This window comes from Doryrhamphus excisus, chromosome 15, assembly GCF_030265055.1.
Source record: "Doryrhamphus excisus isolate RoL2022-K1 chromosome 15, RoL_Dexc_1.0, whole genome shotgun sequence".
In the NCBI taxonomy this organism is placed as follows: domain Eukaryota; kingdom Metazoa; phylum Chordata; class Actinopteri; order Syngnathiformes; family Syngnathidae; genus Doryrhamphus; species Doryrhamphus excisus.
This window is the reverse complement of record NC_080480.1, coordinates 2135536-2159857: the sequence shown is the minus strand read 5'-3', so window position 1 is coordinate 2159857 and position 24322 is coordinate 2135536. Positions and strand designations below refer to the sequence as shown.

General features: G+C 42.9%; 4 protein-coding genes across 7 annotated transcripts in view; 2 read left to right on the top strand and 2 right to left on the bottom strand.

The window, feature by feature from the left end:
- The first annotated feature begins 4089 nt into the window (after nt 1-4089).
- ccdc97 (coiled-coil domain containing 97) lies at nt 4090-9084 on the top strand. Its single transcript, XM_058049361.1, has 7 exons — nt 4090-5233; nt 5322-5486; nt 6429-6588; nt 6657-6745; nt 6813-6993; nt 7992-8115; nt 8245-9084. Exons 1-7 carry the CDS (start codon nt 5078-5080, stop codon nt 8360-8362), a joined length of 993 nt encoding a protein of 330 aa, XP_057905344.1. The 5' UTR covers nt 4090-5077; the 3' UTR covers nt 8363-9084.
- A 1357-nt stretch (nt 9085-10441) lies between these two features.
- LOC131103067 (uncharacterized) lies at nt 10442-13631 on the bottom strand. The gene is made up of 3 exons (XM_058048957.1): nt 13136-13631; nt 11402-11694; nt 10442-11309 (listed from the first exon to the last, which is right to left on the bottom strand). Exons 1-3 carry the CDS (start codon nt 13356-13358, stop codon nt 10560-10562), a joined length of 1266 nt encoding a protein of 421 aa, XP_057904940.1. The 5' UTR covers nt 13359-13631; the 3' UTR covers nt 10442-10559.
- Nucleotides 13632-13739: 108 nt separating this feature from the next.
- Nucleotides 13740-23499, bottom strand: sp100.1 (SP110 nuclear antigen, tandem duplicate 1). Of its 3 annotated transcripts, XM_058048951.1 has the most exons (15): nt 22958-23499; nt 22054-22228; nt 21773-21979; nt 21573-21692; nt 20087-20220; nt 19847-19888; nt 19721-19757; nt 18977-19075; nt 18749-18888; nt 17418-17486; nt 17208-17335; nt 15521-15638; nt 15367-15441; nt 15146-15289; nt 14666-15067 (listed from the first exon to the last, which is right to left on the bottom strand). In XM_058048951.1, exons 1-15 carry the CDS (start codon nt 23090-23092, stop codon nt 14984-14986), a joined length of 1707 nt encoding a protein of 568 aa, XP_057904934.1. In that variant the 5' UTR covers nt 23093-23499; the 3' UTR covers nt 14666-14983. The 3 variants fall into 3 exon arrangements, with proteins under 3 accessions (XP_057904933.1, XP_057904935.1, XP_057904934.1); XM_058048950.1 differs by having other exon boundaries at nt 13740-15289; XM_058048952.1 differs by lacking the exon at nt 18977-19075 and having other exon boundaries at nt 13740-15289.
- Nucleotides 22929-24322, top strand: part of baiap2l2a (BAR/IMD domain containing adaptor protein 2 like 2a) — a 66376-nt gene continuing 64982 nt past the window's right edge. The window contains exon 1 of one of the 2 annotated variants that reach the window (XM_058048955.1): nt 22929-23504. The gene's annotated coding sequence lies outside the window, so the exon portion shown is untranslated. The remainder of the gene's footprint in view (nt 23505-24322) is intronic. The other variant, XM_058048953.1, reaches the window with a different exon arrangement.

The following is a 24322-nucleotide window of genomic DNA, read 5'->3' as shown; positions in this document are numbered from 1 at the left end:
ATGTTTTAAAAAGTTAAATCATTACAGTGGGATCGAACCAGCAACCACGGAATTGGGTAACAAACCACTCTACCTCCTGAGCCCTGTCACCCTGGAAAACAGGTGGAATCTTACTGGTGAAATTCTGGTTACTCCGGTTTCCTCCCACATTCCAAAAACATGCTAGGTTAATTAGCGACTCCAAATTGTCCATAGGTATGAATGTGAGTGTGAATGGTTGTTTGTCTATATGTGCCCTGTGATTGGCTGGCCACCAGTCCAGGGTGTATCCCGCCTTGTGAGTAGACATTTTGATGCTAATATGAAGATAAATTTGGTCTAAAAAAAAAAAGGATTGATACGGTAATTGATCGTTAAGATGGATACCAATTATGTGGAAAGTATTGTGTCAACAACAACAATAACAAAGAAGCTCATTTTCTCCTCTCCTACTCCGGCAAAGAAAATGTCCCTTTCCTTATCTTTTTCCATGATTAATTGCGATGATGATGTCAGTCCTTATATGTTGTGACTGCATGCTAGGCATCCACGTTGGTAGAGTGAGTGGATTAGCAACCCTGGAGCAACACTGATGGTACCTGCTCAAGCCTCAGTTCACGTCGCTGAACACTGTCGGACCGCTGGGATGCGCTCGCTCCTGCACCCCCAGGGGACGACGACCCTCTTAGACCCCTTACCCGCCCACAGAGGGAGGGATGGAGGGCTCTTTTGAGGGTAAATGTACCTCTGCGACGTGGATGGAGATGGATGGTTGGAAAAGCGGGACGGTGAAAATGGATGGAAATCAATATGAAAAAGACAGAGGGAGAAAAATGAAGTGAAGATTAGAGGGGAAGATAAATGGGGAGTGGCAGCTGGAAGAAAAATGGCAGAACAGGCCCAAAGAGAGATGGATGACATCAGAAAGGAAACATTTGAGGGAAAAACAACAATGTCTGCTGCTGAGTGATAGACCACAAATTGATGAGGCGTCTATCGTTTTTTGTTTTGAAAAATGACTCTGTTGCATCAAGTCTGTGATTATAACGACCGTGGATCAGGAGACCGAGCTTTGGACTATTTATTTGACAATTAAGTACCATGCAACTCATTTAGCTACATGAGTAAAACACAACAATGTACTCTGTAATTAATATAGTTCCAAAAATATATTAATACATTCTTATTAGTCTTATTTGCACCTATTATGCCTACTATATTGGGTAATACAATTGACAATGTGACTATAGGGGTGTTATTTCGTATCTAGAGGGCTCTAATAAATGAATAAATAACAATAATGCTGTGTCATGGTTAATTACATCCTACTATTAGTCAGAAAATATGCATATTTTAATCAAATTGTGCATACTTTTGCCTAACTTAAGCATTTTCAAGCTTAAATTTAAGGCATTCGGACGATTCATTGAAAAACGTGATATGTGGTATTCTACACTGGTCACTCAAAGTCACTCATGTTACTGTAATGTTCAAGGAGACACACAAGCACCAGACTCGATCGACAGTTCATCGTGGGTTTGAATGATCTCACAAGAGGCACAATAATCTCAAACACAGAGTAAACATGACTATAGGGGTGTTATTTCTTATCTAGAGGGCTCTAATACATGAATAAACAACAATAATGCTGTGTCATGGTTAAATGCGTCCTATTATTGGTCAGAAAATATGCATATTTAATCAAATTGTGCATACTTTTGCCTAACTTGAGCATTTTCAAGCTTAAATTTAAGGCATTCAGAAGACTCGTTCAAGGACGTGATATGTGGTATTCTATACTGGTCACTCAAAGTGACTCGTGTTACTGTAATGTTCGGTGAGACGCACAAGCACCAGACTCGATCGACAGTTCATCGTGGGTTTGAATGATCTCACAAGAGGCACAATAATCTCAAACACGGAGTAAACATGACTATAGGGGTGTTATTTCTTATCTACAGGGCTCTAATAAATGAATAAATAATCATAATGCTGTGTCATGGTTAAATACGTCCTATTATTAGTCAGAAAATATGCATATTTAATCAAAGTGTACATATTTTGGCCTAACTTAAGCATTTTTAAGATTCAATTTAAGGCATTCAGAAGATTCATTCAAGGACGTGATATGTGGTATTCTACACTGGTCACTCGTGTTGATGACACACAAGCACCAGACTCGATCGCCAGTTGATCGCGGATTTGAATGATCTCACAAGAGGCACAATAATCTCTAACACAGAGTAAAGATGACTATAGGGGTGTTATTTGACGTCTAGAGTGCTCTAATGATATTCAAACCTTTATTTGGAAGGTCAAAAACGGGTTTTCTATGCTATAACTATGTAAATATTCCATTTATAAATAAAGAATTCTACTTCACTTAATTTCACTTATCACGGTCGGGTCTGGAACCAATTAGCAGTTGACAGTTGACAGTTGATTGACATGTGTTCGAATAAAATGGCTTTTAATACGCGGTCTTGGTTAAAAATGATGAAAATTATGCGATATTCCATTTTTTTCAGGCAGTCTAATTCGTTATACTGTAAATAACGATGCCTCATTAGTTATTCATTACATGAAACTCTTCAGGTAGGTACCAGGTAGCGTAGCACGCTAAAGTCGTCTATGTTAATGTATTCTCCGAATTTCAGATGAAGGCAAGCTTGTGTGCCCCGAGTGCCAGCAAGTTGAAATCCCATTAAATTGTTCTTCCATTGAATGCAGCGTGTGCTCATTTTGCCCCCCCCCCCCCCCCCCCCCCCCCCCCATCCTAAACTGTTCCTGAACCCACCGCCGTCTGTCCTCTGATGTATTTTAGCTCACACACGTTGTCCCGAAATGTGACTTCTTTTCAAGAGTCTCTCTCAAACGGCAAGGCTGCTCTGACCTTGGGTGCTTACGACTTTTTTTGCGAAGGAAAACGGATCATTCGTTGTCGGTACTCTTCTCAACGCATTGTCTTTAACACAATCTTTCCACCATGTTTGACAATCTACAAATTTGGCTAAAAAAATCTTTATTTTTCTGAAGCTGCTGAGCCTCCCTTGAAGACGGTTGGGCTCCCAATATAAAAAAAGCTGGTCTGTTTTAGCTGCTAATTGATTTGCTGCTAATTTATTATATAAGTCAGCGTGTCATAATACTTTGTCGTTTATTTAATTCATTGTCATTCCCGACAAAGCACGCTCCGTAATGTTACACAAGATGATACAATGCCATGGCATCCTGATTAGTGACTGTAGATATGTGATGGGATGCTTTGCAGATCTGACTCACACAAACAGTGCATGGGTGTGCACGTTGGAAGGATATGTGTGTGTGTGTGTGTGTTTCTCAGAGGGTGTTTGTATGCAAGAGGATGTAATATCCCCGGGCAGAGAACTTGAAAGTCTAAGAAGAGACGGGGAGGAACGAATCATTACTCCAGATAAGGCCACAACCGCAGCGCCGGCGTGGATAATCTCACTCTGCTGAGTGTTTGCGCGCATACAGACGTGTAGGTATGCTGTTACAAGACTTTCGACTCCGTTCATACTGACGTGTGAAATAATTTATGTTAATATACCGTACAACTGCATCTAAATATCTTTAAAAATCAATCGACATCATCACTCGTGGGCGTCCATCTGAGTCAGCACCGAGACAACAAATTAGAAACAGGTTCAAGTTAGGTTCAAGTTAACCCCACTTCTTCTACTCGTATGTAATTATCATATATCTCATATGTTGTGTGTGTATATATATATATATATATATATATATATATATATATATATGTGTGTGTGTGTGTGTGTTGAATATGTTCCAATACCAAACAAGGCACAGCACATACATAATTTTTGTCTGTTTTTTTTTACTGTCCCACAATAATGTTCTGCTATATTAAAAGGAGATTGGTCAACCACTAATAAATCCTTTTTATGCAACATAAAAATACTTCTACAATTAATAATATCAATAATATATATTTTTTAAGTGAATGTTAATTTCCACAAACCCTCCAGCAGAGGGCAGATATACGTAGCGTGTCCGTAGGAAGCGGGGGAACAAAAATAGTGACGGACCAATATGGCGGCGCACCATCACGCTAGCAGGAAGGATAGCAACTTGTGAGTTAAATGATAAAGTTCGCTTACATCTGCTACTGTGGCTATATTAGATGGGGATTGGTCAACCACTAATAAATCATTTTTATGCAATATAAAAATACTTCAACAAGTAATATTATCAATAATTACATTGTAAATGTTGTTGGTGAATGTTCATTTCCGGAAACCTTCCAGCAGAGGGCAGATATACGTAGCGTGTCCGTAGGAAGTGGGGGAACAAAATAGTGACGGACCAATATGGCGGCGCACCATCATGCTAGCAGGAAGTATAGCAACTTGTGAGTTAAATGATAAAGTTCGCTTACCTCTGCTACTGTGGCTATTTTAAAAGGAGATTGGTCAACCACTAATAATTCCTTTTTATGCAATATAAAAATACTTCCACAATCAATAATATCAATAATTACAATGTAAATTTAGTTTTTAGTGAATGTTCATTTCCGGAAACCTTCCAGCAGAGGGCAAATATACGTAGCGTGTCCGTAGGAAGTGGGGGAACAAAAATAGTGACGGACCAATATGGCGGCGCACCATCATGCTAGCAGGAAGTATAGCAACTTGTGAGTTAAATGATAAAGTTCGCTTACCTCTGCTGCTGTGGCTATTTTAAAAGGGGATTGGTCAACCACTAATAATTCATTTTTATGCAATATAAAAATACTTCCACAATCAATAATATCAATAATTACAATGTAAATTTAGTTTTTAGTGAATGTTCATTTCCGGAAACCTTCCAGCAGAGGGCAAATATACGTAGCGTGTCCGTAGGAAGTGGGGGAACAAAAATAGTGACGGACCAATATGGCGGCGCACCATCATGCTAGCAGGAAAGATAGCAACTTGTAAGTTAAATGATAAAGTTCGCTTACATCTGCTACTGTGGCTGTTTTATCAATTTGGATACAAGCCACCCCTATACGCGTCTCTGATTAAAGAGTAGCACAACAAAGGGTGACAAAATTAACGTTAGAAATACATAAGCAATGTGGGGTGAGCTCGAACCTCGCGTTAAAATACAACCGGATACGTCGGATAGATCTGATCCGAAGGACGACCGAAGTACAACAACTGAAAAACCGTTAGAGATAAAGCTCCGTGTTGCCCCCATCCTTCACCAGGAGCCGCTGGAAGACACCCAGGTGAGCTTGACTTTGTAAAAATGGGCCATCGGCCATAGTATACTCGCGTCACTGATCTCTGTTTTTTTTTTAAACGCAATTGTTCCAGAATGTTCCTGCTGATGTCACCGCCTTGTTGGATGCTGTGGTTGTGAGTGGAAGCCAAGTGAAGAGTCAGCAGATGGGAGAAGCTGAACTGACACCTGAAGAGCGTAAAAAAGAGCTCCTGCAGCAGTACAGGAGCAAACCTCTGGTCTTCCTGGAGCGATACCATGTAAGTAGCATCAAATATATAAACATCATACTAAGGTTGGCAGCAGAATAATAAACAGAAGGAAAAAAATATATCTCTAAACTGATTAATCAAAATGAGATTTAGATTATTCATTCATTTTCTACCGCTTTTTCCTCACGAGGGTCGCGGCGGGTGCTGGAGCCTATCCCAGCTGTCTTTGGGCGAGGGGCGGGGTACACCCTGGACTGGTCGCCAGCCAGCCAATCACAGGGCACATATAGACAAACAACCATTCACACTCACATTCATACCTATGGACAATTTGGAGTCGCTAATTAACCTAGCATGTTTTTGGAATGTGGGAGGAAACCGGAGTACCCGGAGAAAACCCACGCATGCACGGGGAGAACATGCAAACTCCACACAGAGGTGGCCGAGGGTGGAATTGAACCCTGGTCTCCTAGCTGTGAGGCCTGCACGTTAACGTTTATGACCTTCCAAATAGACTTCTTAACATTAGAGCCCTCCTGACGTGAATTAGCATCCCTATAGTCACCTTTACACTTCTATGACCAAATATAGTAACATTACCGACACCCTTTACATTACCCGGGGAGAAAACCCACGCATGCACGGGGAGAACATGCAAACTCCACACAGAGGTGGCCGAGGGTGGAATTGAACCCTGGTCTCCGAGCTGTGAGGTCTGCGCGCCAACCACTAGACCAGCGTGCCGCCCAATATTTAGATTAATTGATGAAAAAAATAATTATTCTGCAGTACAACTCTGGCATGGAAGCAGAAGTTCCGAACATGCAGACAAATTTTTCCGTCCCATAATGTGTTTTTTTTTTTATTGAGTAAAAGAATATTGCTATTTTGTCAGGTAAAATCCCCATCCCGTACGGGAATTAACTGGAAATCTGGTGTGAATTAGTCATATTAAAATAATGTATTTTTCCTTTTCTTTGCTTTTTCCAGAGCTACCTGAAGCCGGAGCATCTGCGATCCTTTGCCCACGTCAGCGCCGACCCGCGGGCTCAACACTACAGCGAAGTGATCCACAGGCGAGCTGCAGGAAGCACTGATAAGAAGCGAGTTAGAAACCAGCGCTATGCTGCTCTCAGGGCCTTGCAGAAAGGTACAGGTGTCTTTTTTTTTTTTTTCCAAATGTACAACACCAGTGTAAAGTCTTCACTGTTTATTTAGAGGGTGAATACTTCAGTGAAGAAGAGATGCGGATGAGGGAACCGCTGTTGTATGAACATTACATTGGACAGTACCTCACCGACGAGGAGGTAGGAATACTCGGAAGTCGTGCTCCTTCTTCATGATGTGGTTTTCCATCTTAGTTTCTCATTTCAGGTGCTAGAGCGCTCCCAAGGGGCTATGTTGGATACTGCACAGGGGGGAACCGAGGCGTCCGGCGGGCTCGCCCACCTCCTCCTCAACTCCTACCAAGAGCGTCTCATCCAAGGTCGTTTACAGGAGGAGCAAGAGAGAGAGGATGGTGCTCGGGAGGAGGATGAGGACGAGGATGATGAAGGCAAGAAACGGTGGCGATTTAGTTGGATTTTTTTTATTTTGTATGTGTCATTTGGGGCGGCACGGTGGTCGAGTGGTTAGCTCGCAGACCTCACAGCTAGGGTTCAATTCCACCTTCGGCCATCTCTGCGTGGAGTTTGCATGTTCTCCCCGTGCATGCGTGGGTTTTCTCCGAGTACTCCGGTTTCCTCCCACATTCCAATAACATGCTAGGTTAATTAGCGACTCCAAATTGTCCATAGGTATGAATGTGAGTGTGAATGGTTGTTTGAAAATGAATGAATGAATGAATGTGCACTTGGGGGGGACGTACAACAATGAATCTCACACACAATAAAACTAAAATAAAGTAAAATTATTCCAACAACATGCATGCTAGGTTAATTAGCGACTCCAAATTGTCCATAGGTATGAATTTGAGTGTGAATGGTTGTTTGTCTATATGTGCCCTGTGATTGGCTGGCCACCAGTCCAGGGTGTACCCCGCCTCTCGGACCGAAGATGGCTGGGATAGGCTCCAGCACCCCCGGCAACCCTTGTAAGGATAAGCGGTAGAAAATGAATGAGTTCTCCTCCTATTTTGTGTGGAAGTGGTAACTTTTTGGCTTCTTATTTTGTCTTTCCCCACCCTCGGCCATCTCTGTGTGGAGTTTGCATGTTCTCCCCGTGCATGTGTGGGTTTTCTCCGGCTACTCCGGTTTCCTCCCACATTCCAAAAACATGCTAGGTTAATTAGCGACTCCAAATTGTCCATAGGTATGAATGTGAGTGTGAATGGTTGTTTGTCTATATGTGCCCTGTGATTGGCTGGCCACCAGTCCAGTGTGTACCCCGCCTCTCGGACCGAAGACAGCTGGGATAGGCTCCAGCATACCCATGATGAGGATAAGCGGTAGAAATTGAATGAATGTGCACAAAAATAAAACTAAATAAAACTAAAATAAAGTAAAATTATTCCAACAACATGCATGCTAGGTTAATTTGATGTTCCTGCTGAAGATGACAGAGTCCAAGAGCAGACTTGGGAGCCGACGTCTGAAGAGAAGGCTCTCCTACGGGAGGAGTTCATCAGTCAGATGCACCAGCGCTTCCTCGACGGCAAAGACAAGGATTTCAACTACAGGTCGGCCTTCGCTTCTACATCCGAGTTACATCATCTGAGTTATCTTCCAACTCCCCTCATGAAGACATCACGCATGCTTTGAAACGTGGAGGTTACATGTTCCTCTGTGCTTGTGTGTCTCCGTGACAGCGAGGTGGACGAGAACCCGGACTTCGACAACCTCGATATTGTCAACAGAGACGCAGAGGAAAAGTACTTTGACGAAGACGACGACGAGGAAGAAGATGAAGACATTATGACTGAATAGTGACTGCATTTCAAATACCGTATTTCTCCTAATATAAAACCCAAGAAAAAGGTCTGGGAAAAGATGAGTCAAAGTGGGTAAGAGCTTTTCTTCCTGTCACTCACACACACACACAACAGTGGCCTGGGAGAGGAGAGAAGCATCTGGTAAGGTGTTGGGTGTACTTTTCAGTATTCAGTGCTATACTTAGTAATAAATACTGTTTTTGGACTTATTATTTCCTGTGATAACCGAGCCTGCAAACGTATTAGTTAAAATGTGCGGAAAGGAAAACAAAATCTGATGATAATTAAAAATAATTCATTTTTTGGTGCAATTTGTTCCATGCATTTTTAATAAAGCCATAATGTATAAACATCGGATATACAGTAACCCCTCGTTTATCGTGGTTAATTTGTTCCAGACCCTGATAAGTGAATTTCCGATACTAGAAAACATGTTTCCTACCTTCTTAATACCTTTTAAACATCAGCTTTCCATTAATATTTCCATTAATATTACTCAATATAGTCAAAGAAATAACATAAAGTAGAAAAATTCAGCCCTGTGCTTGTGTGTGTTGCTGTAAATGTGTCCCAGTGTTGAACAGGAAATGACATCAGGGATTCAGACTTGACTTTTAGCTTGGTGTTGCTAACGGCGGCAACAGAGACCCATGTTGGCGATGATTGCGCCTGTTGTGAGATCATTCAAACCTGCCATAAACGCTTGTTGTTGGGCAATCAGATTGGTGCTTTTTTCTAGTAACATTACTGACACCTAGTGACCAGTGTCGAATACTACATACTGTATCATCACAGCTTCTTTGAATGTGTCTTCTAGATGCCTTATATTTGTATTTTAGTTCATTTATTTGGGCCAAAAAAGTAAAAACTTATATATATATATATTTTTTTTTTACTAATAATGAGCCATATTCAACCACAAAATGAATTATTAATATATTTTTGAAAAACTGTGAGTGAAGCTACAGAATTCAAAGTGGCAAGGGATTACTGTATAATTATGTATTTACATTAGAAATTAATTTTACAGCTGTTTTGGTAAGAAATCAATTTAAGTGACAAAAAAAAAAAATCTGGGGCGGCACGGCGGACGAGTGGTTAACGCGCAGACCTCACAGCTAAGAGACCAGGGTTCAATTCCACCCTCGGCCATCTCTGTGTGGAGTTTACATGTTCTTCCCGTGCATGCGTGGGTTTTCTCCGGGTTACTCCGGTTTCCTCCCACATTCCAAAAACATGCTAGGTTAATTAGCGACTCCAAATTGTCCATAGGTATGAATGTGAGTGTGATTGGTTGTTTGTCTATATGTGCCCTGTGATTGGCTGGCCACCAGTCCAGGGTGTACCCCGCCTCTCGCTAGAAGACAGCTGGGATAGGCTCCATCAACTCCCCGTGACGATAAGCGGTAGAAAATGAATGAATGAATGAGTTCTCCTCCTATTTTGTGTGGAAGTGGTAACTTTTTGGCTTCTTATTGTGTCTTTCCCCACCCTCGGTCATCTCTGTGTGGAGTTTGCATGTTCTCCCCGTGCATGCGTGGGTTTTCTCCGGGTACTCCGGTTTCCTCCCACATTCCAAAAACATGCTAGGCTAATTAGCGACTCCAAATTGTCCATAGGTATGAATGTGAGTGTGAATGGTTGTTTGTCTATATGTGCCCTGTGATTGGCTGGTGACCAATGCAGGGTGTACCCTGCCTCTCGCCTGAAGACAGCTGGGATAAAGGGAGGGGGGGGGGGGGGGCAAGAATATTCTATTTCAACATTTTCTATTCAAAGTACAACAATAAGTCTCGCACACAATAAAACTAAAATAAAGTAAAATTATCCAAACCACATGCATGCTAGGTTAATTAGCGACTCCAAATTGTCCATAGGTATGAATGTGAGTGTGAATGGTTGTTTGTCTATATGTGCCCTGTGATTGGCTGGCAACCCGCCTCTCGCCCAAAGACAGCTGGGATAGGCTCCAGCACCCCCCCGTGAGGATAAGAAAATGAATAGAATGAAAAAAAATCTGATGAGCCGAAAGAACCAACTCTTTTTAGTGAGTCGAGTCAAAAGAAACGAACGAGTCACCTCCAGTGTTGGTTAAAAACAATCAACTTGAGAAATTGGGTAATAATAATCTTTAGTAAACATAGCATATTAATTTTAGAAGACAGCTGTCACTCAAATAATGTCCTCGTCCTTCACTTTTTATCAGCCAGCCTCTGCAGGAGAGCGATGACGGTGTCCTGCTTGGACGAGAGCAGCTCCAGAGCCGTGGCGATGCGGCACAGGGACTTCGCCATCCGCACTTCTCTTCTCTCACGTCGTTTTTCTCTGGCGTCCACGCGACCGTGAGCGACGCCATCCAGGTGAGTTTGCTCCTCCCTTTTCTTAAAAATCTCCCGGTAGAAGGGGGCGCTCATGTGCTCCTCGTTGGCTTTCTTGACTTTGGGTTCTGCCGAGGTGGAAACGGAGGACGCGGACGGGAAATTGGAAGCGAGGTTGTGGCCGCGACGAAAGCACATGACGTCCGTCGGGAATGATAGAACTTTACCGGGGGTGTTCAGATTCAGATCAGACCCAAGCGAGGGGGAGGCCGGGTGTGTGAAACAAGACGAGGAGATAAAAGACGGAGGCGGATCGGTGGAGGCCAGATGAAGGCTGCTGGTAACAATGTCGCTATTAAGTACCATCAAGGGTTTTAGGTCCGGGCTCTCTGTTTGGCGAATAGTCCCGATGGCGTCACTGTTGTTCCCGCCGGGAGCGGACTGAGCCTTGAGACCTGGTTCCACATGAACAGGCGTGGAGAAGTTCCCGTTAGGGTGGATGATGGTGGTCGGCGGTGGGATGTGTAGTTTAGGCGTGACCTGCGTGGGGACGGCGCCGCCTCCTTTGCTACGTTTGTTGCTGATGTAAGAACCGACCGTGTCGCACAACGTGGCATCCATGAGCTACAAGACAGGGAATACAGAAATCATACAGTGGTTATTGAATTTCATAAATTCCGTCTATTCGCCATTTAATTTGGGACCGCCGCACTCACATTAAAGAACTCCCACGACGTCTTGGCTTGGCCCGTCTCCCGGCTGCGGTCTTTCACCCGTTTGTACGTCACGATCAAATTATTCCACTTGCGTCGGATCCTCTCCACAGGAAGTATGTGGCCTTTGGCGGCTAACTCCTCCTGGACGCTCTGGAACAGCTGCGAGCGTTCCCGCGTCTCGTAAAGGCCCCAGCGGCGACCGACGGCCTCGATCAGACACAACACGGCTTTGGAGGAGAAATCGGAACCGAGGGCGAGAGTCTTCTCCGGAGGGGCAGATGGCATCGCCGGGGCTGGGGAGCGACACACCCGGGGACAGGTATTATTAAAGTATATGACTAATATTTAGTAATAAAGTAGTATTATGCGTTATATATGCATTAGCAGAGCCTGCTAGCCCATTAGGCAAATATAATTCATTCATTCATTTTCTACCGCTTATCCTCATCATGGGTATGCTGGAGCCTATCCCAGCTGTCTTCTTCGGGGCGAGAGGCGGGGTACACCCTGGACTGGTGGCCAGCCAATCACAGGGCACATATATATTCAAACAACCATTCACACTCACATTCAGAGATGGCCGAGGGTGGGGAAAGACAAAATAAGAAGCCAAAAAGTTACCACTTCCACACAAAATAGGAGGAGAACTCATTAATTCATTCATTTTCTACTGCTTATCCTCACAAGGGTTGCGGGGGTGCTGGAGCCTATCCCAGCTGTCTTCTTCGGGGCGAGAGGCGGGGTACACCCTGGACTGGTGGCCAGCCAATCACAGGGCACATATAGACAAACAACCATTCACACTCACATTCATACCTATGGACAATTTGGAGTCGCTAATTAACCTAGCATGTTTTTTTTGGAATGTGGGAGGAAACCGGAGTACCCGGAGAAAACCCACGCATGCACGGGGAGAACATGCAAACTCCACACAGAGATGACCGAGGGTGGGGAAAGACAAAATAAGAAGCCAAAAAGTTACCACTTCCACACAAAATAGGAGGAGAACTCATTAATTCATTCATTTTCTACTGCTTATCCTCACAAGGGTTGCGGGGGGTGCTGGAGCCTATCCCAGCTGTCTTCTTTGGGCGAGAGGCGGGGTACACCCTGAAGTGGTGGCCAGCCAATCACAGGGCACATATAGACAAACAACCATTCACACTCACATTCATACCTATGGACAATTTGGAGTCGCTAATTAACCTAGCATGTTTTTTTTGGAATGTGGGAGGAAAACCGGAGTACCCGGAGAAAACCCACGCATGCACGGGGAGAACATGCAAACTCCACACAGAGATGGCCGGCAAATATAATTATGTGCATTAATTTTTTAAAAACAAAAACCTAAGTTTGAGAACCAATGGTTTAGCTCATTAAATATTTTGGAGGTCACAAATTCTGCCTAGCAACACGTGCACGTGCAAGCAGCAATCTAGAAGTGATTGCCTTCTATTTCCGGATCACGCCCACGAGTTCGGGAAAAAACACTTGTTGCTAAATGGAATTAAAGTATATTTTCATATAGCCAATGAAAACATGGTATATTCCAACCACGCCCACTATTATGTTCAAATGTTAAACTATGGGTTATGTACACTTCTCCAAAAATACAACGATACATTATACATTAATGCGATAACTATTTACACAGCGCCATCTGGTGGCTTGCATGCATAGTCGCATCGGGTGAAAAGCATCGTGTTGCAAATAAAAATCAGAGTGAGCACTCACGCAGCAGCTCAGGAGTAGCTGTGTTGGTTGTATGCAGCTGTGATGGATCTCCCGGCTCTTCCCCCCCCCTGCATGCGGGATCGCTGCAGGGCGCAGGCGAGTGCCGGCTGCCCAAAACCAGCGCATATTGCTTTTCCTCGCCTTCCTCCCTTTTGACGTGCACGGTTGCGGTGTCGCAGCCGCCTGCTTGGAGACCGGTGGCTTCCATGGCGGACACACACATGCAGACATGCACATACACACCCAAGGGTGGGAGGGGGGGCTGCGCAGGCGTTGAAATCCGGGGAAAGTTTAGAGATGGCGGATCTCCGTGGATTCGGTAAATACGCCAGCTGTGATTTTCCTCGATGATTCCTCCACGCGTGTGTGTGACTGCGTGTGTGTGTGTGTGTGTCTGCGTTGAAGGGGAACAGCAATGGCTGAGCTGCCCACAAGCTGGCGGATGCGCATAGCGGCTGCGCAGTTTCTCAACAGTGCCTCGTTGCGGACGCTGTGACGTCACCAACACCACCCCCCCCACACGGCAGTGCTGCATTTAGTGAAATCTAAGCACAGTTAAAACACCATCAATAAGTCAAAAGTTCAGTAAAATAATATTGCACAAGATTTTACTGCGGCGTCACATATAAATACATTAAATTTCATCATTATTTAACAATGCATTGTGGTAAAATACACTTCCTTAAAACCTACAACTATGGCAGTAACGTTTACATCGGGGTGTCTAAAGTAGTTAAAAAAAAAAAGTAAACAAAAATGGCACTGAAAGGAACAATGTAAAGAAAAAAAATGACATGTTGATATGAGTAATATTAGTAATAAAAATATAAAAAACAACCCGTACTTAAAAAACACATAGAATATTAAATGAATCATGAGAAAACATTAAAAAAGCGAGTCAATATTTTAGACAAAACAGAGAAGGCGGCACGGCGGCCGAGTGGTTAGCACGCAGGCCTCACAGCTAGGAGACCCCAGTTCAATTCCACCCTCGTCCATCTCTGTGTGGAGTTTGCATGTTCTACCCGGGTAATGTAAAGGTGTCGGTAATGTTACTATATTTGGTCATAGAAGTGTAAAGGTGACTATAGGGATGCTATTTCATGTCAGGAGGGCTCTAATGTTAAAAAGTCTATTTGTAAGGTCATAAACGTTAACGTGCAGGCCTCACAGTTAGGGGACCCGAGTTCAATTCCACCACTCGGTCATCTCTGTGTGGAGTTTGCATGTTCTCCCCGTGCATGCGTGGGTTTTCTCCGGGTACTCCGGTTTCCTCCCACATTCCAAAAAAAACATGCTAGGTTAATTAGCGACTCCAAATTGTCCATAGGTATGAATGTGAGTGTGAATGGTTGTTTGTCTATATGTGCCCTGTGATTGGCTGGCCACCAGTCCAGGGTGTACCCCGCCTCTCGCCCCAAGACAGCTGGGATAGGCTCCAGCACCCCCCGCAACCCTTGTGAGGATAAGCGGTAGAAAATGAATGAATGAATGAATGTGCACTTGGGGGGGGGGGGGGGGGGGGGGGGGGTACAACAATGAATCTCGCACACAATAAAACTAAAATAAAGTAAAATTATTCCAACAACATGCATGCTAGGTAAATTAGCGACTCCAAATTGTCCATAGGTATCCGAAGACAGTTGGGATAGGCTCCAGCAACCCCCCCGCGACCCTCGTGAGGAAAAAGCGCTAGAAAATGATTGAACAAATGAATACGGAGAAATGTCGAGGCTAACAAAACAAACATAGAATTGTAGCATCCATAGCAGTTGCACGTCACAATAAAGAAATCCATGTGTTATCATTATCTTTGTAAATATTTCATACAAATATAGTCAGTCCTTCTTAACAGATATTGAAAGCGTTCTTAAATTCATCATCAAATAACTTTTTTAGTTTGGAGCCCATGTTGATGAAATCGGGGTTATTCTGCAAGACGGGGGAAGAACACAGTTTGGTTAAGAATATATAAATAATGCACATGTGAGTACGGATATAGCTTCTCACCTTGTTATACAAAGCACAGTTTGAGAAAATGAGCTGGACGTCAGACACAAAGTCGCCGACGAGACGGTAGCGTTTCTTCTCGAGTCTGTCTGCGATTTCGCACAACCACATGGGCGTCTTGACCGCCGCGGCGTAGTCCTTCACCTGTCAGCGTCGAGTCCAAAACGATGATTATTTTAGACTCACAGTCGTACATGAGAAGAGCAGCGTAAGGGTCTTACGTAGGAAGATGGGTTCATCGCAAAGCATTGATCATCGTCAGCGCTAAAGAGACACAAGAGAAGGTACTGGCACTCCTGTGTGGGGAGAAGACGGAGGAAAATCAGAACCAGGTGATGGGGGATGGGAACTCGATAACACTTGCAGTGATCTCACCGGCATGTGTTTGGATATTTGGTCGGACAGTACTGCGTTGCTTTCCAGTACGTCCGAATAACGCCACTCTTGAGCCCTTTTGAAGACGCAGAAGGTACAATCCCACGGTCTTGGATTACTGCATACACAAACAGAACTTCATTCATTCATTCATTTTCTACCGCTTTTTCCTCACAAGGGTCGCGGGGGGTGCTGGAGCCTATCCCAGCTGTCTTCTTCGGGGCGAGAGGCGGGGTACACCCTGGACTGGTGGCCAGCCAATCACAGGGCACATATAGACAAACAACCATTCACACTCACATTCATACCTATGGACAATTTGGAGTCGCTAATTAACCTAGCATGTTTTTTTTTTGAATGTGGGAGGAAACCGGAGTACCCGGAGAAAACCCACGCATGCACGGGGAGAACATGCAAACTCCACACAGAGATGGCCGAGGGTGGGGAAAGACAAAATAAGAAGCCAAAAAGTTACCACTTCCACACAAAATAGGAGGAGAACTCATTCATTCATTTTCTACCGCTTATCCTCACAAGGGTTGCGGGGGTGCTGGAGCCTATCCCAGCTGTCTTCTTCGGGGCGAGAGGTGGGGTACACCCTGGACTGGTGGCCAGCCAATCACAGGGCACATATAGACAAACAACCATTCACACTCACATTCATACCTATGGACAATTTGGAGTCGCTAATTAACCTAGCATGTTTTTTTTGGAATGTGGGAAGAAACCGGAGTACCCGGAGAAAACCCACGCATGCACGGGGAGAACATGCAAACTCCACACAGAGATGGCCGAGGGTGGGGAAAGACAAAATAAGAAGCCAAAAAGTTACCACTTCCACACAAAATAGGAGGAGAACTCATTCATTCATTTTCTACCGCTTATCCTCATAAGGGTTGCGGGGGGTGCTGGAGCCTATCCCAGCTGTCTTCTTCGGGGCGAGAGGCGGGGTACACCCTGGACTGGTCGCCAGCCAATCACAGGGCACATATAGACAAACAACCATTCACACTCACATTCATACCTATGGACAATTTGGAGTGGCTAATTAACCTAGCATGTTTTTGGAATGTGGGAAGGAAACCGGAGTACCCGGAGAAAACCGACGCATGCACAGGGAGAACATGCAAACTCCACACAGAGATGGCCGAGGGTGGGGAAAGACAAAATAAGAAGCCAAAAAGTTACCACTTCCACACAAAATAGGAGGAGAACTCATTCATTCATTTTCTACCACTTATCCTCACAAGGGTCGCGGGGGTGCTGGAGCCTATCCCAGCTGTCTTCTTCGGGGCGAGAGGCGGGGTACACCCTGGACTGGTGGCCAGCCAATCACAGGGCACATATAGACAAACAACCATTCACACTCACATTCATACCTATGGACAATTTGGAGTCGCTAATTAACCTAGCATGTTTTTTTTGGAATGTGGGAAGAAACCGGAGTACCCGGAGAAAACCCACGCATGCACGGGGAGAACATGCAAACTCCACACAGAGAAGGCCGAGGGTGGGATTGAACTCGGGTCTCCTAGCTGTGAGGTCGGCGCGCTAACCACTCGACCGCCGTGCCGCCACAAATAGAACTTATGTTGTATTTTTCTGATGTGTTCCAGGTTCAAACTTTAGAATGCGGAAACCTACACCGAGACCAAAACAGAATCTAAGTGTGACTGATTGCGATCACCTCAAAATAGCGTCGTCGACACGAGGCAGGTGACACGTGGGGTGGAAAGAAAGCGGACAGTTGTCACACACCACCAGGTTTCCGACATTTTTACACACGCAGCACTCATCGTCGTTTTTCTGCTCCTCCTAGCAAGAAACGGAAGAGCGCCGTTATTTTGAAATAAAAATAAAATAATCACAGAAGTTTTTCCCCCTGAAACAGTCCTACCTGGTCGCTATCAGTTGGACTGCACAGCCTGCAAGTGCATAACAGCGAGTGGATCCTCAAGGTATTGTCCTGAAATAGACCACAATGCAAGTAAGTCTCTGTGTGTCCTTTATCACCACGGCAACAGTAAATACAGTAAACCTCGGATATATCGGATTCAATTGTTCCCACTGGTTTTGTCCGATATAAGCGAAATCCGTTATATGCGTATACCGGAAAATGTCCGTTTTTTTACGCATATATCGGATTTATATCCGGTATATCCGTTATAAAAAGCCACTTCCTTGACTATGTTTCCAATGTACCTGGACTGGGCAATGAAAAGAGACGTAAGGTAATGAGAATTTAACTTTATTGGACTCTGAGCATAACAAATTGTTAATTAAGCTAGGCCCCGTTACGCCCGTCAGACCTACGTTATTTCCAATAGTGAGGTTAAGATCTCATTCACTGCTGTGCTAGTACAGTAAACCTCGGATATATCGAATTCGGATATATCGGAAATTCGCTCACAACGGACAGATAAAAAAAGAACCGATTTTTCTGTAATGCATTTCCAATAAAAATTCATTGCATATATCGGATTTTTTTTTATAACGGATTTCGCCTATTTCGGACAAAATCTCCAGTCCCGTTCCAATGCATTTCCATTAAATTTCCCTCGCATATATCCGATGGCCGCATCGTGGCGCTCCGATTCGCCGAATCGTGACAGGCCGCTATACGACGTCGTTTGCAGCGTTTGCAGCGTTGCCTGCGAGTCCAGGTACATTGGAAACATAGTCAAGGAAGTGCCTTTTTATAACGGATAAAATCCGATTTACGCATATACCGGATATAAATCCGATATATGCGTAAAAAAACTGACATTTTCCGGTATACGCATATAACGGATTTCGCTTATATCGGACAAAACCAGTGGGAACAATTGAATCCGATATATCCGAGGTTTACTGTATTATTGACGTCACTCACTTTTATATTTGTCCTAAATCTGGAGCCAGGAGAAAGACAATAGCTAGTGACATCAACAAGATTAGCATAACGATGCGGCCATCCGATATATGCCAGGGAAATTTAATGGAAATGCATTGGAACGGGACTGGAGATTTTGTCCGAAATAGGCGAAATCCGTTATAAAAAATCCGATATATGCAATGAATTTTTATTGGAAATGCATTACAGAAAAATCGCTTCTTTTTTATCTGTCCGTTGTGAGCGAATTTCCGATATATCCGAGTCCGATATATCCGAGGTTTACTGTAGTACAATTATGAAGTCAGAATGTCGGTAGGTTTACTAGCAAAAACACACCAAGAGCAGGTATTTACCTCGATTAGAACACCGAGTGGGTCGCCTTGGAACAGGATGTATTTCTTCCAAGATGTCTTCTCCTCACCCAACGCCTCCTTCACAAAGTTCACCGGACTCATCCAGCTTGTGTCGGTGCGAATACACCGACCGCTAGTTCCTGTTGGCGAGAGCAGTTTGTTTTCTTGGAGGTGCACGTCCGACACGATTTCCGGCCGCGCGCGTTTGTGAGTTCGTCGAAGACCGACCTGATGCGAATCGTTTTTTGTGTAATTTGCCGGTGAGTTCCCCGCATGTCACGTTGAACACGGAGTTGTTCTCTCCTGGATCGACCTCTTGGTGGGAATCTGAGGAACATAATGGGAGTTATGTCTTTAATAGTACATTTAATGGAAATGCATTGGAACGGGCGGCACGGCGGTCTGGTGGTTAGTGCGCAGACCTCACAGCTAGGAGACCAGGGTTCGGTCCCCGCCCTCGGCCATCTCTGTGTGGAGTTTGCATGTTCTCCCCGTGCATGCGTGGGTTTTCTCCGGGTACTCCGGTTTCCTCCCACATTCCAAAAACATGCTAGGTTAATTAGCGACTCCAAATTGTCCATAGGTATGAATGTGAGTGTGAATGGTTGTTTGTCTATATGTGCCCTGTGATTGGCTGGCGACCAGTCCAGGGTGTACCCCGCCTCTCGCCCGAAGACAGCTGGGATAGGCTCCAGCACCCCCCGCGACCCTCGTGAGGAAAAAGCGGTAGAAAATGAATGAATGAATGAATGCATAGGAACGGGACTGGAGATTTTGTCCGAAATAGGCGAAATCCGTTTTAAAAAAATCCGATATATGCAATGAATTTTTATTGGAAATGCATTACAGAAAAATTGGTTCTTTTTTATCTGTCCGTTGTGAGCGAATTTCCGATATATCCGAGTCCGATATATCCGAGGTTTACTGTAATAATAATGTACTGGATGTTTCCCACTTAATTAAACAACAAACCTTTGATGTTTTCTGTGCTGAACAGCGATTTCTTGGCCTAACAAAAAGAAAAGTGATCATTAGTTAAGCCAGACATAAAGGTATGTCCAAAGTAAATCCATTCATTGAAATGCGGTGGATTCCAACCTTGTGTACTCCTCTGAAGTTGACACATTGCAGATGTCCTGCCTGCGGTGGATTCCACAGAAACAAACATGAAAACGGAGTTTCACAACAAACAGTAGGTGTGGCATGTCCACTCATGTTATGTTGCATGCACAATCTCTGATCATGATCATTTTCAGCGACCGACACTGTGACGTATTTATCATCATCATCATCATCATCATGTTGGCAACCAACAATAATTGAACATAATATTCAAACCTCAATGAGCTTTCCCAAGGGTGTGTCCATACATCGAATGCTCATCTTCCAGTTCTTGGCGCTCTTCTTCTCACCGAGACCTTCAAATTCACTGGGCGTGACCCACTGTTTCTTCACCAGAATACACGGCTCCCCTGAAATATTAGGTATTCACAAAAAGACGGCATTAAAACATGGCGTTGATTGTGACAAATTGGTTCAAGACTCGACCGTGATAAGTGAATTTCTCCTAAGTAGGATTAAATGTACGTAATATTTCCATAGTTATAGTATAGAAAACCTATTTAAGATCTTCTATATATTCATTCATTCATTCATTTTCTACCGCTTTTCCTCACGAGGGTCGCAGGGGGTGCTGGAGCCTATCCCAGCTGTCTTTTGGGCGAGAGGCGGGGTACACCCTGGACTGGTGGCCAGCCAATCACAGGGCACATATAGACAAACAACCATTCACACTCACATTCATACCTATGGACAATTTGGAGTCGCTAATTAACCTAGCATGTTTTTTTTTTGAATGTGGGAGGAAACCGGAGTACCCGGAGAAAACCCACGCATGCACGGGGAGAACATGCAAACTCCACACAGAGAAGGCCGAGGGTGGGATTGAACTCGGGTCTCCTAGCTGTGAGGTCGGCGCGCTAACCACTCGACCGCCGTGCCGCCACAAATAGAACTTATTTTGTATTTTTCTGATGTGTTCCAGGTTCAAACTTTAGAATGCGGAAACCTACACCGAGACCAAAACAGAATCTAAGTGTGACTGATTGCGATCACCTCAAAATAGCGTCGTCGACACGAGGCACACTCACATTCATACCTATGGACAATTTGGAGTTGCTAATTAACCTAGCATGTTTTTGGAATGTGGGAGGAAACCGGAGTACCCGGAGGGAAAAAAAAAAAAATATATATATATATATATATTAAATAAAATGAAAAAAAATTAAATAAAATTATATTATAAATCTATATTTATATATTTTTTTAAATTAAAAACATATATATATTATATATTTTATATATTTATAATAAATAATATAATATTTATTATAATATAATATAAATAAATATATATTATATATTTTACATAATATATATATATTTTTTTATATAAAAATATATTTTTTTTTCTCCGGGTACTGCGGGCGACCAGTCCAGGGTGTATATTTATTTATTTATTTTTTTTAAGAGCCCTCTAGGCATGAAATAACAACCCTATAGTCACCTTTACAGTCTCATCACCGAATACAGTTGCCGTAAGATGAAATAAGACATTCAAGACATAAATACAACATAATAGAGTCTCACAAATTAGCATTTGGAGAGTTCTTTGTTTTGCTATTTAGTCAAAATAAAATATAAATAATATAATACAAATATTCCAGTTATAAATAATGAATCCTACTTTGCAGAAATGTACTTATCATGCCGGGGTCCAGCATTGATTAACCACGATAAACCAGGAAGGACTTGTATTGTTTACCTTTGCTTAGCTTATCTCTGTTCAATGACCCCTTCAGGGTCCCACAGGTCACAGGAAGGTTGGACTTATAAATAGGCCATGCCCAAAAATCCTTCTCTTCTCCCGTTTTCACCAGCGGGGCTGGAAACACAAAAAAGAAGACACGTCAATACGAAAAAAAAAAAAAAAGCTCCAATTGCAGGTAGTCAGCCATGACTCACAGAAGCATATTTTCTTGGAACGTTTCTTCTGCGCTGATGATTGTGAAGGAAGTTCGCTTTGCTTCGCCTCGTCATCGCACTGGCTCACGTTTTTCAATTTCTTCTTCTTCGCCGTCATTGGGATTTCTGCGTTCTCATCTTCTGATGGCTCCTTCCTTTTACCGCCATCTTGTTCCTCTCTGATCTCTGCGTCCAAATGGAAGGATCCTGATGGAGTCAACAGACACACGATTGAATAAGACGAAATATTTACGGACGCCGTTATAGTCGAGGAGTCCTACCATCCAGCAGGCTGCTGCGCAACTGTTGCAAGGTGGGGTACTGATTTAAGATCGTCTCCTTGAAGACACACCTCCAGAACATCTTGATGGACTGCGAGCGCTCTCTCTCCAACCGGTCCAGAACTTCATAGAGGCCTTTCTTTAAGGCCTCTTTGCTCTTTATGCGGATCACTTTCTGCACACATAATTAAATAGATATTAATTAATTAACAGGCACAAATTCAAGCGTATTGTTGACAGTTCTACCATCATTGATGCCATCTAATCTTCTTCTTCTTCTTCTTTTGGTTTAATGGCAGGTTGCAAAGTTGACTTTAAAAGGTGCATACCGCCACCTACTGTACCAGAATATGTTTATGTTCGGGTGAGTAGTAGAGATATATGATATTACTACTACTAATAATGTTAATAAATATTCTAATATTATATAATGATAATTGTAATATTATTTTACTAATCTATATTATTTTATACAGTCCTGTGTCCTTTAAATACCTTATCACCGCCCTCTGTATTTTTCTAATAAACTCTATATGCTCCACTCATTTCCTATTTTAATAATATTTCCAATAATAAATCCTCTCTACTTGATTTTCTACTTTTAATACTATATAAGGCTGACAAATCATATATTCATTGTCTCACTATTATCCTTAAAGTACCTCTGCCAAACACAAGGGGGCGCTAATGTTTTCCTAATGTGTTTGTTTGCAGAAGCCACCCGACTGATGTTTCACTCTTAACAGGTTCAAATAATAGCTAATGTTTGCTCTAAATTGCTGGCTATCGTTAAAGTAAAGGTTTAAATGCACACTATAACTACTATATCCACGAACTGTGGAAATATTAGCGGATAAAGAGACGAAATCTCCGTGTTTTTTTTTAAACGGTACTTCCGGCTCACCTTGTAGGACTCTTCCGGTAGCAGATTGTGATCCCTGAGTTGTCGTACAAACGTGTGCGGGTTTTCCATGCACGACATTTCGGTCTTTGAACAGTGGAAGAACCGTAGCAGTTCTTCGTCTGCTGGTAACTCCATTATGCGGCAAAACTCGAACCCGCGTCGATAATTGAGAAGCTACTTCAGAACCGATAGTCGCCAAAAACACGCTAAAGTCGAGTGAGTCTGTCACGGTGGTCAGCCGCCTTCAAACAAACATATTCCCGCCTCTTGCAAGAAAATGTAAAATGGCGCCGAGAGGCAGGACTTTAGAAACAACTGCCCACTAAGAGTCACCGACGAAAGTGAAAGTACCACTCCACACGGTTTAAAGCGGTGCCACTGAAACGTTTGTTATTTACTTTATTTAAGTTAAGCCATTAAAGCGGGATAGCGCCACCGTGTTGACGTGTCGTCGTAGTTGACTGCCATAAACTGGTGGACGAGTGGACAACTAAACTACTGAACTTTGGAGTGGAGGACGGTGGACTTGCGCTTCCCATCATCGCCGGTAGGGGTCAGCATTGTGCTTTGGAAGAAATGCTTATCGTCTGAAATACATATTGTACATGCTGTTATCTGTATGAAAATTTACTCACGGAAGTGATGGGGGCGGAGGGGGGGGGGTGCAGCAGCAGCTTGAGAAAAATAAATATATATTTTTTAATAATGTATTAGTATTATGTCAAAGGCAAAAAATAATTTCCTGACAGTGAGGTTGAAGCTTGCTCGGGCACACTTTACAATTTCAACTTTCTTCATAACTAATGACTGTAAATTTTCTTTCTTTATTGCCATAATATTACAACTTTCCTCCAACTAAATATTCCAAAAATGTTTGTTTGTCATGATAAAAAAAACATATAAAATTACACTATTTTTCCTCCATTATATTATCAGTTTATTCTTGTACATTTTTTTTCTTGTTGCAATACACTTTTAGATTTTTTTATATCTTTTATATTTTACAATATTTTGACTTTATTCTCGTAAAAGTTAATAATTTACAGTATTCATGTAATATTGTACATTTTAAACACTTTTTTTACTCTCACTGTAGGAGTAACAAATGCAATTATTTTGCCTTTGACTTAACTTTCCCCCAACTAAATATTCCAAAAATGTTTGTTTGTCATAATAGTACAACTTTTTAAAAAATCTTATAAAATTACACTATTTTTCCTCCATAATATTATCAGTTTATTTTTGTAAAATTTTTTCTTGTTGCGATACACTTTTTTATTACAATATTTTGACTTTATTCTCGTAAAAGTTGTCCATTTCTGCTATTTTTTTTTTCAACTTTCTTCTTGTAACTTGTCCTCCCAT

Coding starts and splice junctions, on each gene's coding strand:
- sp100.1 (XM_058048950.1), bottom strand. CDS start 23,092: ATGGAGTTACCAGCAGACGAAGAACTGCTACGGTTCTTCCACTGTTCA. Junction 21,980..22,053: donor GCGCAGCAGCCTGCTGGATG/GTAGGACTCCTC, acceptor TGACTCCATCAG/GATCCTTCCATTTGGACGCA. Junction 17,487..18,748: donor CACTCGGTGTTCTAATCGAG/GTAAATACCTGC, acceptor GGTCTATTTCAG/GACAATACCTTGAGGATCCA.
- LOC131103067 (XM_058048957.1), bottom strand. CDS start 13,358: ATGTGTGTGTCCGCCATGGAAGCCACCGGTCTCCAAGCAGGCGGCTGC. Junction 11,695..13,135: donor AGCTACTCCTGAGCTGCTGC/GTGAGTGCTCAC, acceptor GTCGCTCCCCAG/CCCCGGCGATGCCATCTGCC. Junction 11,310..11,401: donor CGTCGTGGGAGTTCTTTAAT/GTGAGTGCGGCG, acceptor CCTGTCTTGTAG/CTCATGGATGCCACGTTGTG.
- ccdc97 (XM_058049361.1), top strand. CDS start 5,078: ATGTGGGGTGAGCTCGAACCTCGCGTTAAAATACAACCGGATACGTCG. Junction 6,589..6,656: donor TCTCAGGGCCTTGCAGAAAG/GTACAGGTGTCT, acceptor CTGTTTATTTAG/AGGGTGAATACTTCAGTGAA. Junction 8,116..8,244: donor GACAAGGATTTCAACTACAG/GTCGGCCTTCGC, acceptor TCTCCGTGACAG/CGAGGTGGACGAGAACCCGG.